The 14,992-nt window shown below is 40.1% G+C and overlaps 1 protein-coding gene across 2 annotated transcripts in view; it reads left to right on the plus strand.

The window, feature by feature from the left end:
- CNTNAP5 (contactin associated protein family member 5) overlaps window positions 1-14,992 on the plus strand; it is a 268,110-nt gene that overhangs the window by 70,457 nt on the left and 182,661 nt on the right. For both annotated transcript variants that reach the window (XM_068195457.1, XM_068195458.1), the window contains exons 3-4: window positions 1,287-1,397; window positions 8,831-9,024. In XM_068195457.1, the coding sequence (XP_068051558.1) occupies window positions 1,287-1,397; window positions 8,831-9,024 (305 nt within the window). The remainder of the gene's footprint in view (window positions 1-1,286; window positions 1,398-8,830; window positions 9,025-14,992) is intronic.

The following is a 14,992-nucleotide window of genomic DNA, read 5'->3' on the forward strand; positions in this document are numbered from 1 at the left end:
TCAGTGCAGACTTGGCCCTAATTTATCAGTCTTGCAGATTTTGGTACGCCTTTTTGCTCTTGGGAATCAGAGATAGAAAGGGTTTGGGATATAAATTATATTGATATAAATTATATTGATCACATTGATTTTCTTTCATATAGAGCTGGATTTTGATTGCAAAAGTATCTGGGTTGCTTTAGAGATTCATTGTAGAAAAGGACGAGAAATATTTTAATGTAATCTGTCTCAATATGGAAAAGGTGTCACTCAGGTTTGGAATAATCTAAATTCATTTTCATAACTATCAAGCAAGTTTTGCTTTTATTGTCTTTTGTAGCCCTTCTTTGCCCCCCTCCTCCCAATCCTTGCAAACTGCATATTTACTCTCTGAGTGCAAGAACACTTTGGTGGCCTGAGATCATGGTGACCTGCGGGCCTTTTCCAGTAATTAGGTCCATGTTTGCTCCATGGGAGATTCAATTAAAAATGAGAGGGGTTTATTATTATTATTCCCTATTGAAACCCCGCACTATGTTCTTGAGTGTTTATGTGACAGCATTGTAATGAGAAAATTTACTTCATTTAATTCCATCCATGTTCAAACATTATGGGCTCAAAAATTCCATTTGAGTATTTGCATAGCCCATCTGTCCTCAGAAGCAAATGTGAAAGAAAAAGGGGAGAAATGTAGAGGCTGCTCATATGGGTGAACAAAGCTAATTTGGCCCTGCACGTTTGTGTGAGCTTGGGGAAGAAATGATGGAGATGTTCGGATTTTGAGATTTTAGTGCAGCCTGAGACAGCTCTGAAGCATGGGACACACTTTTACATGTTGCAAAAGCCCCCATGGCATATTCCTGTGTGTCACTTCCACACAGAAATATGAAGTTGTAAGTCCTACATTACATACCTGTTCTGTGGAAAAGCTGTAGTGGACACAGAACACCTGGGGTGTTCTCTAAGGTCTGCCAGGGCATTACTGCACTCTTCCAGTGGCTTTTGCAGCAAGAATCAATGCCCTCTGTAACTGCAGGGTAGACAATCAAATCTCATTCACTGGAAGGACAACATTTTCCAGTTTTTCAAGCATTTGATGTCTTAACAGCAGCTCCCATGTGGTTGCTGTCCCACCATACTGGGACATTCTGGAGGGTTAATTTCAGTTCTCACATGTGAATTCAAGCACAAGCATGCTGTGTGTCCACTCTGTCTACTAAGTAGAAAAAGCACCACCTGGAGATAGCACAAGTTGGCATATGTGTTGCTCATATGATGTTTTTTTTTTTTTTTGTTTTCCTTTTTAGATAATTGTGATGATGCATTGGTATCTCCCTTACCTTCAGCTGCCCTTACCAGTTCCTCTGAGCTCTTCAGTACTCACAGTCCCAGCTTTGCAAAACTCAACAGGCGAGATGGTAAGGTTGCAGTATAAAATACTAAACTATTCATTTTAATCACTTTTACAAAGAATAACTTTCTATGCTGTTTGTATGCAGTGCATTCAGAGCCAAGCTGAATAGAGCCATTAATTCATGCTTCTGAGAGTGCACTATGTAGGAGCTGTTTCCTCCTTTATTATAGAGAGCTTCTATTAATTTTGAAGATCTCCTCTTGTAGAGATATCATTAAGGAAATTCAGACAGTCATTTTGCTTTGGATGAGTTCCCGTATTTTAAGAGTTTAAAGGTCTTTAGGTTTGAGACCCTGTTCTAAAATGTGTTAAAGACAATAGCAACTAGGTATAAAATTCCAGTGGAATTCAGTGATTACACAGCCCTGCAGAAATAGTGAACATGAAAAACAGCTTTGCAGACATTTGCCATCAAGAATGTTTGAGGTCCAGATAATGAGTTCACATACCAGGTGGAACTGTGAATATGAAGCATAGTACCAGAAAGGAGAAGTTGGCAGTATTTATGGCATCATTTGACATCCTGTTGCAAATTTGGGTTGTCAGCTCTCATCTTACTTCCAAGGTAGAGCCTCTAAAGTGGAAAGACCTGTATTATCATATTACATATGAATTTCATTTTAGGAAACACTAGAAAGATGACTACTAGAGAAAAAGATTTTAATTTAAAATAATCAGAATTTTCATTCTTAAACATCCCTGAAGTGTGTTTTAATCAAACACCATTTGATAAATCTATAGAAAGACAGTAAAGGGCTCTCTCTTATATGCTTGACACTAATGATAAGGAGTTGCTTGGCCATTAAAGAAGTGTTAGATGGGAGTTACAATATCATATTTGAACTCTTGAGCCAGAGTTCCTCAGCAAGTAAGAGGTCATATGGTTACTGCTCAACAAACAAAAGTTGTAAACATTGAACATGATATTTGAGTTTGCCCTGCCTTTGTCTCCAACTGCTGACTGAGATGGTGAATATATAGGCTTATGTGATTGTGCAGATGGCTCTAATAGCTAATTTTATCTGTAGAAAAGAGGAAGAGGTTCAAAATCAGTATTGCAAGTCAAGCTCTGGCTGTACTCTATATTAAAGAGATACTAACAGTGTTTAAAATTATGACAGTGGTTTCAATTTAAGGTCAGAAATTGAAATAGGTCTTAGTTAACTGTCCCACAGTACTTCTGTCATGTAGTGAGGGGTAAGATATTGTAGTTTTTCAGCAATCCAGAATCACATTGGTAAGATCCATGCTGTCTTTTAGCACTAGTCATGGGAACAGAAGACAGGGTATTGAAACCAAGCCCTAACTAAGGGGCTTGTTTCAGAAACTAATGTTTCATGTTTTGAATGCTTATGTGATAACTGATGAGCTGACGCCAACACAGGGACCTAGAAGCTAAACCCTACCTTGTCTAATTCTTTTGCTGCATGGACTTGTGCAGGAATGTGCAGTTGTCATGCTGGCAGAGTTCATATGGGGACTTGCTGTGGCTTAACCCCCAAAAACAATGAAGGTCCACACAGCTGCTCACTCCAGCATGGCCTTACCACAGCTACAGTCCTTTCAGAGGTAAACCTGCTCCTGCCTTCCCCATGGCTGCAGTCCCTGCTTTCTGGAGGGCTTTGACATACTCCAGCATGGCCTCATGCTCAGCCGCAGTGCTTCAGGGAGTGCCTCCTCCAGTGTGCACTTACCCTTGGCCCACAATCCCTTCAGAGGTACCAGCTGTGGGACAGATGTAACCACAGCCACAGGCACTTCGAGGTGTACATGCTCTGGCATGGGCTTCTTCACAGCCACAGCCACCTGGGCTGTCCTTTTGCCACAGGGACTCGCCCACAGGTCCCACCCCTTTGGCTTGAGTTCACACTGGAGTTCCAGCCTGCCCAGTGCACAGAAGCAGCAGAGATGCCCTGGCCACTTGCCAGCCCAGGAGCATGGGCACTGCTGTTATCAAAATGTTCCCAGGCCCAGCAGTAAGATGATAAGTAGTACAGCAAGCAGCAAAAGCAGAAGGTAGCTACTAATGAGCAGTAGACTCTAATAAGCAGTAAGGGAAACAAGCCCCATGGCAAACACAGAAGCTGCTGATTAATAGCTAACCAGCAGTAACAGCTGGAAATTCAATCTAGTACATTCCATTCAAATCTGTAATTATCTCGAACCCTCTTAAGTCCACGTTGGGCACATGTCCTGCACCAACCCCAGCAACTCAGCCCTGCACAGCTTCTCGCTCCCCGTGGTGGGATGGGGCAGAGAATCACAAGAGTAAAAGTGAAGCCGTCTCTCCGAACTAGGGAAGTCATCACTCTGAACATCCCCCTTTTTCTCCTTCTGCATCCCCCAGCTGTAAATGATGCATGATGCTGTATGGCATGGGATATCCCTGTGGTCAGTTGGGGTCAGCTGTCCCAGCTGTGTCCACTCCCAAATTTTGCTTTCCCCTACCCTCCTCACTAGTGGTGTGGTGTGAGGAGCAGAAAAGGCCTTGGCCTGCGTAATTGTGTAAGCAATTCTCAGCAATAACAGACACGTCTCTGTATTATCAACACTGCTTCCAGCACAATTAGCCCTGTACCAGCTACTGTGAAGAGAACTAAGTCTACTCTTGCCAGAGCAATGCCTGACCTTGGGTTGGAGGATCAAGCAGTGGTAGATGGTGGCTGTAGAAACTTTCTTTGACTGTCACTTGAATGCAAATAGTAGATATCTTTACAGGAAATATTTCTTTACAAGGACTGGGCTGTAGCTTTCTGATAGTATTGAATGTTTTGATGAGTTGGCTTAGCTTTTCTTGTAATTGATAAGACAGTGCTGCACGGAACAGAGCCTGTGGGTAGAAAGCCAGATGAATGTATTTGTTAATGTAAACATGAATGCAACAAGTGAAGATGAATTCATAAAGCCAGAACCCAGTCCTTTATTGAGAGAAAGTTCTAATTCATCAAGTTTATTCAGTAATAGATAACAATAAGTAAAAGGCTGTTGTTTAAAAAAAAAAAGGCCTGCAGTAGTGGAATATGCCATTTAAAAAAACAAACACAAAGTACCCTTGAGTAAAGCTTTGTGTGAACAGCTGAAAGCACTTAATTAAAATGCTGATAAATCTGTACTGGTAATGCTAAAGAGCTAGTATAATTCTGATAAATATGATTCTGAGGTATGAAATATATTATTTTCCCATGAGAGGGATTTATCAGCTTCTTTGTATACAGTAAATAAATAATGAAAAATAATAAGAAAATTGCTACAGTATGACTGTATCACCTAAGATTTTTCAGTTCATATTAGCTTTCAGCCTAAGTAGTCAGTATATGCAATTATGTATGAGAATATAAAGTGTATATAATGTCAAAAAGAATTTATTTTATGGCCAGGAAGTGTTTGATCTGGGCATTAAAGTAAAATTCTGCAGCAGGGAAGCACTTAGTTCCAGTGGGAAGTCCAGGAGTTTTTAGTGCTGTATATAAAGCCATTTGAGCTGTTTGTAAAGCAGGTAGGGTGGAAATAAAAATTCCCTTTGCTTTGTAATAATCAACTACAAATAAGTATGGGCATCCTGAGCAGCCCTGGGGAACATCAAAAAGCATTGACTGTTGTAACACTGGGCTTAAATGCAGTTTTTTAAACAACAAAATGTACAAACAGTCTGAAAAAGAAAAAAAAAAAAGTATTTGATCATATTTCTTGGAATCGTATGGGTCTCCAACCGAGAAACCATCAGATCTTTGCTCTCCACATATTTCTAACATTATGATTTGTTGCCATGGAGAATATGAACAACACATCAGATTCCTGTGGTATTGTTTCTCCACTGGGGTATTTTCCCCATACCATACCATGTTGAATGCCTCCTTTGAAATGATCCCCAGAAGATGTGAAATGTGTGAGCTGTGAGGAATGATGGTGTAGCAGAATATTCAGAATCCTGTTGATGCCAGTGGGTACCTGGGGAACAAAGGGGAAATACTGAGCATCCTGTCTCTCTCGTTTTAGTGTGAGAGACAATGTGACACCTTAACACACCTAAAACACATGTGCAGATCTGATGAGCATAGTCAAAGCCAAATTTTTGTCTGGTTTGCGTTTATGCCACAGTTAATAAAAGTTATATGGTCCTCTTCAATATGTTTGTGCCCAATTGCAGGAAAAAGACGTTGGGTTATGCTTGTGTCTGTTCAGAGGACTTGATATCCTCTAAGTTGTGTCTTCAGTAGCCTGTTTTGTGGCCTATTAGAGCCTTCTTGTCCTTTGTCATGGGCTTGTGCTGGCAAACAGTCCACAAGGCAAGCATCAAGGTGTGTAGAGGAGCAAAGGGCTCTAAATAGTTGCTCTGCTTTGGTTGTGCTTTTTTTCTACTTACTAAAAAAAGTACAGGATGGGTTGTTGACACATGTCAGGAATGATGTGCATAAAAGAAGTGTGCAGGCTGTGCTGGAAAAAGTGCCAGTATCCCTTGTGCCACCTGCTCTGTATGACGGAGTAAATGTGGAGGGAAAAGAACATTTATTGATTTTTGGCACTCACAGCAGTATTTGGTATTTGGTGAGGATTTGGGATAACCACAGAAGCAAGCAGAAGCTATATCTTTGCTTTACTAGCAGAAGTGAGAGAGGCCCAGTGGGAAAAGCTTCAGTTCTGCCCTCAGTCATGCAGCCAATGCAGCTTTGCTGTTGCAGGGATTTTAGCTGCCCTTCTAGCTATCAGTAAGAACATGGTAATGGTGGAAGGTTTGGGAGAGGGGAAACACAGTGGGCTTGCTTCTCCACAGGAAAAAATATATGAAGCAGCTGCTGTTCTGTGAAGTCATGGCCTGTAACTGTTATCTTTGTTGGAAGACCAGCTTTGGAGATGTGATGCTACGAGCAGGTGCCAGTGCTGTGTCTGCAGTGCTTGCATCTAAAGAGTGACATTCCCAGCAGACAAATGTGCTTGTCCTGTAAAGAGAGACGCAGTTCAGAGGTACCATGCAATCTATGATTTCAGGGCTCAAGCTCAGCACAGATCTCCCAAATTTCTGTTCAGTATGTATCATTTGTCTGACTTCAAAATTACAAGCCTGTGGTGTTGTGCTCAAGCTGGAAAATAGCAGTGCACAGTGAAGCCAAACACTTTTGTTGAAAGTGTATCACATTCCTGCCTCTTCCAGCAGCAGAAGGGAGAAAGCATAAAGCAGATATTTAGTTATGATGTTTGACATACTTCTGGGAAGCATCTGTGCTAACAGGCTTGGCTTAAGAACTTATGTATAAACTAGAACATAGAAAGCAAAGTTTTTGTGTTTTTTTTAATGGAAAACTCACCAAATATTTTTGTTATAAGTTATTTTCCTTCATCTAGTTGTCATTCTCTATGTTGAATGAAGGAAAGATGAAAATGCCAACTTTCTTTTAATATGTGCTGAAAACATCTAGAATAGGCTCTTTTGAGTCGTGAATGGAACAACTTTGCCAGAACTTCTGAAGCAGATTTTTATATTATATCAGTTCCTGGAATAAAACTGAAAAAAAAAAAAAAGGGCAGCAACTACTGTGTTCAGAGTCTATTTTAGATACTGGATAGTACTGGATATTACAATCCCAAGGAAGTTTGCCCTTGATTCCTGTGTGCAGTAGTCACAATTGTGTGTAGGAGAAATCTGTAGTTTGCTGTTTTTGAATACAGCTCTGTAGTTTGTACCTTAAAGGTAGACAACATACTTTCTATGTGGCACTTCAAATATCAAAATAAAAAAATGTGGTGTGAGAGGTAACCTTGTTAGGACTTTTAACAGGAGGCATTATAGTCTTATATAAGCTATATATAGGTATGGAGTTGAAAGAGCTATAAAGTAGCTGAAGAAGAAATCAGTGATGAAATTCCTAGTATTCTCATTAGGTGTTTCATGGCATGCTCATAGGACAGAGTATTCTATTTAAGGCAGGTAAAATAATCAGTGATGATGAAGACTTCTGTTGTGATTGAAGAGGGTAAATCATGGCACTAAGAAGCAGTATATGTTGGTTTGGTTGCAAACTCTTTTCCCTGGAGAGTTCTTGTAGAAGAATGGAGGCTGAGTCATCCAGGGGAGCAGGAACAATACAGGTATGGAATAGATATGGTTCCATTTCAGGAGTTCAGATAAATCCTATAATAATAAATTGTAAATAATGACAATTCTAACACCTACTCTTGGACAGAGGGATTTCAGTTGTGAGTTGGAAAGTACAATACCATCCAGGAAAAAAAAAAGACGTTTGTAAAAGTGCAGAGTTACTGAAATTGAGTTAATTGATAGAAACCACTTTTATTAATTTTTCAACTCTATTCACTTCAATGAACTTTTCATGGAGCAACTTTGAGACAGATATGTTCAATTTTATTCCCAATGTGATTGTGTTCACTGTAGACATGCTGGACTGCTTTTCCAAACTTCCTTAATAATGACAAAACAAAAAGGTGTTGAGTTGCAGAAGCAGTGGCAGCCTCAAAATTTGCTGTCTTGGCTACTTGGTTGATGGCTTGTGTTCTTCAGAGCTGCAATAGTTGCTTATTGGTGAGGCTGAATTGACAACCAGGTGTATGCAGGGAATAAATGTGTGCAAGGAGAAAAAAGTTAAAGGAAAATAAACATAGCCTGTAATTTTAGGGTGTAAAAGAAAGCAGGAGACCATAAAATAATATATTCCAGTGTGGAATGACTTGTTTTTTAATTATAATCTTCCATTTTCTTCCATTTATTGTAGTGAGCAAAGTGGTAAAATGCAAGCAGTGGTTGTAGTTCTGTTTCATTGGCTTGGTGTTACCACAGGCCTGTTTATCCTCTGAAGTAATTCAAGGGATAGTGCAAATCTTTACTTTTTAAGGACAAACATGAATTACAAGCTCATGTCAGAGACAGCCTGCTTTCCAGTATGAAGGCAGTTCTTTTAGTTGTTCAATCAAATTGTTTCTAGCTTTACAACAAATTATCTGAAATGCATTTATAAGCTGTAATTAAACAATTCTTTCAAATACTTAATAGGGCTCAAATAAAAATAACTAACATTTTGCATTTCTTTCAGAACATAGCAAAAAGGAAAATATCAACGCAAACTGCAAGTTACAAGTCCACATTCCCTGAACTGCAAGGAGGGAATAGATATGAATTTTCTTTTTTTTTTTTTTTTTGTGATTGAGCATGTGCCAACCTCATTGATGTTTGTACAGCTGAAAAAGAATAAATTTCCTTGAAATGTCTTAGAAATTAAAAATTCCTCATGAGCTTTAGGTTAATGGAGATAACCTGATGGAAGCACACCTCATGTAGTGTATTTCCTAATACAAAAATATGAAAAAACAGCTGCATGCTCAAATAGAGTCCTCTGTGATGACCTGAAATAATTTAAAGGCTCTTTAGCAATCATAATTTTTTTGTGCTGTCATTGTCATCTAAATTCTCCCCATCCAATCTTTCAGGAGCTGGTGGCTGGTCCCCGCTGGAGTCCAACGAGCAGCAGTGGCTGCAGGTTGATCTGGGAGACAGAGTGGAGATCGTGGCGGTGGCCACCCAGGGCAGGTACGGGAGCTCGGACTGGGTGACCAGCTACGCGCTGATGTTCAGCGACACCGGCCGCAACTGGAAGCAGTACAGACAGGACGACGCCGTGTGGGTAGGTCTGAACTGGCAGTGCCTTTGGCCCCAGAGCTCTCTGGGTCAGGCTCATTTGGGTGATTGGAGAAGCAGCTCTGGTTTCACAACCACGGAGTGCTGCAGTGGTGAGAGAGCAGACCTGAGCGACTCCACGGGGTGTTTGATCCAAATGGGTTATGTCACCGACTGTCTGTGTAATACAAGCTTAGGCCCTCAGGAGTTCATTGCTTTTCAGACTATGAGGATGATCAGGGCACTTAAAATGACCTGTGTGCTTTTGTGCCTGGTTGGCTCTGATTCAGGCACACCAGGGTAAATGGGGCTAATCACCTCCGTGCTTTCTCCAGGAAAGATGAAAATTAATTCTATGCCTTATACGTGTTTGGCCAGAACAAGAGAGATCATGCTGAGGAAGATGGGTGGTAAATTGCTCCTCAGCTCGAGAAGGCTGGAGTTGCAGCATGGGTTGTGGGATGATTTAGGAGACACACTAAAAGTGAGCAAGGCTTTTTCTAATACTTTGATGCAGACTTGACCATTGCTGTGTCAGTTAAGTGCTTCTTTGCCTGAAAATATTATGTGGCTTGTTAACATTTTGTATTAGGACAATTTAATTTTTTTTCACATGTCAAACTTTTCAGTCCTTTTCTTTCTGGAAACATTTGAACTTTTATTTTCTTTTCTAAATTTTTCTTCTTAAAGGGAGACTTGAAAAGACAACAAATAGAATTTACCACAGCAAATCTTAATGCCGTAAGGATTCAATTTATGAGTTTCTTATCTGGCACATGAGAGTAAGAACAAGCCTAGCAGCATTTAACAATGAATTAGGATTATGAGCAACTTGGGCTCTCTTGCTTTACTAGAGTGATCAGGCATGAAGTTGATTCAGGGCAGAAACTGACACAACTTCCAAAGCCTCAGCAGACCTGGATGCTTGCTTTCTGGAGAGATAATTTTTGTACATGTATCTAATGGAAACCACCATAGACTACAGAGGATAATTTTCTATATAATTGAGGAAAAATGAAATAGACTTTGGGTGTGGAAAAGGAAACAAAGAATTTGGATAATTTTCCCATTATCTTAGTTTCTAGGAGTCACGCTGACCAAGTGAGCCAGTAATGTAATTCCAGTCCAGAAGAACCGTTTGCTCCATGTTCCCAGAGGGCTTGAAAGGTTTGTTAGGATGCCTCACCAAACTTTCCTGGTGGAAGTAAATGATAATGTAAATCCAAAGTGGGCTCATTTGACATTTCATTAGACACTTTAGTCCACCTAAACTGGCAAGTCTCATTAACACTTAGGAGCTTCTATGCCTACCCATGGAATTAATGAAGATCAAGAATTCCTTCTGTACAATTTTTATTCTAACTAAAGAAAAAGTTGATTTTTTTCCCTGGCACTTTTGGATTTTCTTTACTGAATTAAATTAGATCTAGAGAGCCATTCAGAGCACAAAGAGGAAAGCCAAAGAGGCTTTCAGAAGCATGTATAGAATTATAATTTCTAATTATGCAGTGCTCCTCTTTTATTGGCAGTTATCCTTTCCTTAGGGTTTTTTCCAGCTAAGAAGAAACATAGAAGTGTGCTGTCCAGATGAATGTTAAAGTTTTTTTCAGACCCTTGAATGAAATGAGGACAAGCACAACATGGTGTTTGTCCTGAACATCTGACTTTTGAATAGCTGTAAGGGACGTTCTACATTGCACACCCCTAGGAAAGAGCCCTTGCCCTTGACTTAAGGTAGTGGACCATTTCACAGGGCTGGGAAAGCAGCCCCCCAGGGTAGTCTCCACTGTCACAATCTGTAGCAGTGTACACTGTACCAATCTGTCACAAGTGTGGTAGTTCCAGACTTGGGAATCTCTATCTGTGCTGGCTTTGGTTCAGTAATGTTTTTTGCTCAGCAGGAATCAAAACATCCCTCAATTATCAAGACTGTTTCCATGTTTCCAGCACAAACCCAAACCAGACCAATTACACTGGTATGAAGAAAATTAACAGTTAAACACAGCGTTTTCCCTTTTTTTTTTTGGTTCATTGTTTTTGGTTTTTTTTTCAGGGTGGATGGGATGGTCTGTCAAAGAATGATTTAAGCCAGTACTTTCCTCTCTCAGGGTGAGGTGGCAAGTTACCAGTCCTTTATTTCTACTCAACCCAAGTCAGATTTGATCTGCATTTTCTCCCAGCCTATGTGCATGACTCAGAGAGAAAGCCATGGTGATACTGCAGTGCTCTCTTGGAGGAGCATGCTTGGCCCAGCCTTTCCCCAGTGCTTATCACCAAGCCATTGACACATTTGGTGGGAACAGCAGGAAGACAGCAGGGCCCTAATAATCCCAATTAAGTCTGTCCAGATGAAACTTTTCTTAATGGTCCCAAGAATGTCTGATGGTCCCTATTGCAAGTGCTCTGATACTCTGAGGAGTTGTTGTGGCTATAAGTTTGGTTCACCTATATGGCAGAGATGTTCTGCAGAGCATCGGAGACCTGGGCACGTAAATTCTTTGTTGGGCTGCCAATAAGACAGATGTTTGCACACCAGCATATATGACATATCACCAGTAAAAATCCCTTTCTCTTTATAGAGATTACAAGGCTTATTATCCTCCTCTCCCAGCTTGCATACTGCTCCCATCAACTTCCCTGTTAATGAGGACTGCATAGACAGATCACGGGGAGAATCAGAAAACCTTTTAAGTTTTCACTCAGCTTGTGTTTATGATGTTAGTAAATTCTGCAGCTGGAGTTGAAGACAAGACGGATTAGCCATTTAAAACCAATTTTCCAACCCCATTTGTATTTAAATAATCTTGTTACAAAAGGACTCTGTGGTTCAGAGCAAACTAGACTTATAATTATATTTTCAATATGGATAAATCAGCTATGTGTGGACACACTAGCTATTGATTGGGAGACATAAAACATAAATCTTATTGCTTGTAACAAGTAAATGATTTTTCAGTGTTTTTAAGTGTTGAATAATTCAGAATTTTCTTTACCTGCACACATCACAGCTTGAGTCAGTCCAAATTGTGTATTTTACTGGGGAAAAAAGTCTGGGTTTTGATACAATGCTATTTCATTTTAGATTGCAATTTTTATGCTATCTATATTGAAAAATACTTTACAAAGCTGAAAAACACAATTATGCAGGAAGGCACAAAGGAAGGGATAAAACAAGCATAGATGTTTGCAACAAAAGGAGAAAAGAGATGTTCTTAATACAAAGTTTTGAAAGGAGAAGGAGTACTTGTGGAATTGGAGATAAAGGGAGACTTCTCTGACAGTAGCAGAGAAGGCTTTTGTATTAGAACAATGAATCAGTGCAGAAAGGCAATGAAGAGGGAAAATGGCATAGATGGCAAGGGGATAGTTCACACTCTGTGCAGTCCCATGCGCATCTAGTGCACATTGAGCAGGAGTGTGCTGGTTAGTAATGGTCAGCTGGTATCAGCTGACTTTGTTGGTGAACGTTCTGATAAATCTGCTGTCCACTGCAATGGAAGGCAGAAGATGGCTCTGTGTGAAAGAGGGGCTGTGAGCCCTAACCTCAGAGCGGCATCAGAAGATCTGAAGTGCTCCTCTAGTGTTGGCCCATGACACCCTGGTCATGCAGGGAATAAAGCAGAGCTCCCCTCCCGGAGCAGTGCCCCAGTGGTGTCACGCTTCTCGCAGGTGCGAGGATGCTGTGCAAGGGCTGGAGAGTTGGCAGGAGGCTGAGGATGCATTAGGAATATGTAAATTCCAGGAGACCAGGAAAAGTGTTTAATAGAGGTGGCAAAGATCCCTTGCATTCCCTTTCATTGGGAAACTTCTTGCTTGCACGTGTAAGCTTTTGCTGAACCAGAGGCTTTTCTAATGAAGTCTAGAGGAGGGTCACCCTTAATTGGCTTATAAATCTACAGGGGTACTGTGTACTTTCCCATTCCACCCTAGATGGATAATGACTCTGGAACTGTTTTGGTGAGTTAATTATTATGAACATAGTTAGAATATTAATCTTCTTGTCAGATTTATAATTGTCCTAATTTATTCTAAAACATCTTTTAGCTCCTAGTCCTAACACCCTCCAAGCAAGACCAGAGCAAATTTCCACATGTAGCAATGAGGAGTCCCACATTGTTTGCTTGGGCTAGAGAATGAGTTTCTGCTTGTCTTGTTATAATGCTTCCTATTATACTAGTATTAAGATATATTTAAACTCCTTTATGCACAGTAATTATTGCCAGTCAAATAGGTGTTAAGCAGTAAGTATCTATGGATTATTTCCTTTTCCATCACCTTTGCTCTAAGAAAAGAAGAAGAAGAAACAAAAAGCCAATTGCTACTTTCAAGTAGGAATGAAGAAAGCAATTCAGTCTTGCTGCAGGGTAGCAAGGTTTTCCAGAAGTTTTCATTGCTATGTTATTACAGATTTTGAAGAGTCAACCATTATCCCTTTGTTATAATTAGGGCTGTTCAGATTTAAGACTGCCTGATTCTGAGATGCCGTTTGGATGTTACTAATTTGCTTCTAATTCTGGTTTCATAAACTGAGCTGTCTGCAGACGTGGCCTCCTGAGTACATTCTCAGAAAATCTTTCTTGATATCACCAGGGCAGTTCTTCTGTTGGGAGGATAATTCAAAGTGTCAGTATATCTGTTTTTGTTAAGTGCACTCTGTATGGATTTATGTCTGAATAAAATGGATATACATAGATTTCAAATAACCCTTTACTGTCGAGATATTGGAGTTAGCCTTAAGCTAACTGAATTTTGTATGAATTCCATGACCTTATAATGTGCTTTTATCATTGGTTAACTGTAAAGTGATGTTAAGATGGAGTCTAGATAATTTCATGCTGATATTAACATGTTATCCATCAGCAGTGTCCTCAGGAATTCTCTGTGCATGGTGTTTGGCAGCAATTCACTCTGACCCAGAAAAAATTGCAAGGAACACGGTTATTGACAGTTTGTGCTGTTGTTACTGACTTCCCAGTCTTATACCTTTGCAAATTGCCTGAAATGCATATTTTCTGTAACCATTTCAGGAAGGCTGAGAAATGTTCTCTAATTTCTCATTCTTGCATCCTGGATATTCTCCATGATCTTGTCTCTCTGCTGCTTTTGTGCTAGCATCTATAGGGTGTGACTCCTTAGAGTCACCCTAATGGATTGGAATGGGAAGAGTGGTTGGCATGGGTCTGGTTGGTGATGTCTGGTCCCAAAACATAAGTGTCTTCCAATCATCTCCAGTAGTTTTGTTTGCCACAGTCAGAAAGCTGTTGTTTCCCCTCCAGGAATCTAAGACAGAAATTTTTGTTTATGGTATGCTAGGATGGTTAATGTGGAAAATAGGGGACATTTCCCCTTAGACGGTGGAGTTTAGCCAGCAACTCTTTTATATCAGTAGACCAAGTTTTATTATTTTTGTTTGCAAATTATGTTCCATGACATTTGAAGGCTTAAATAGTTGCCTTTACAAATTCTGAATAAATATGAAACAAATAGGTATATAATCCATATGCCTGCAGAGCTCAGTGAGTTTCTTTGCAGTTGTTTGGTACATTTTTGGAGTAAATGAGTGGCTGTAGCTGTCTGAAAAACCAATTCTTTTGTGGGGAACCAACTAACAAGAGTACTCTTATTGTACTGCCATGTACTGTAAAATAAGACAAATTTCCTGCTGCTAAAAAGTGTGTCACTTCACTTCTACTGATTCACTAGTATATTAGATTAATCCAAATAAATAAACTGGTTTGAGTTTTGGTGTTCAGGTCTTCAGTAACTGTTACAAGATTGTACTGATTTTGCTCTGAGCCCTTTCTAAATGTTGGATTAATCCTGTACTGAGAAACTCATGAGCAGAGAAGTAGAAATCTATTGCTTGTGGCTGGTGAAAATGGTGCATGAGAGAGAGAGGCAAGCAATGAACAGACCATTGCAAACACCCCCAGGACTGGCAGAGCGGTGCGATCTTATGTAGACACCAGGTTTAG

Source organism: Anomalospiza imberbis, chromosome 7 (assembly GCF_031753505.1).
Source record: "Anomalospiza imberbis isolate Cuckoo-Finch-1a 21T00152 chromosome 7, ASM3175350v1, whole genome shotgun sequence".
Taxonomy (NCBI): Eukaryota; Metazoa; Chordata; class Aves; order Passeriformes; family Viduidae; genus Anomalospiza; species Anomalospiza imberbis.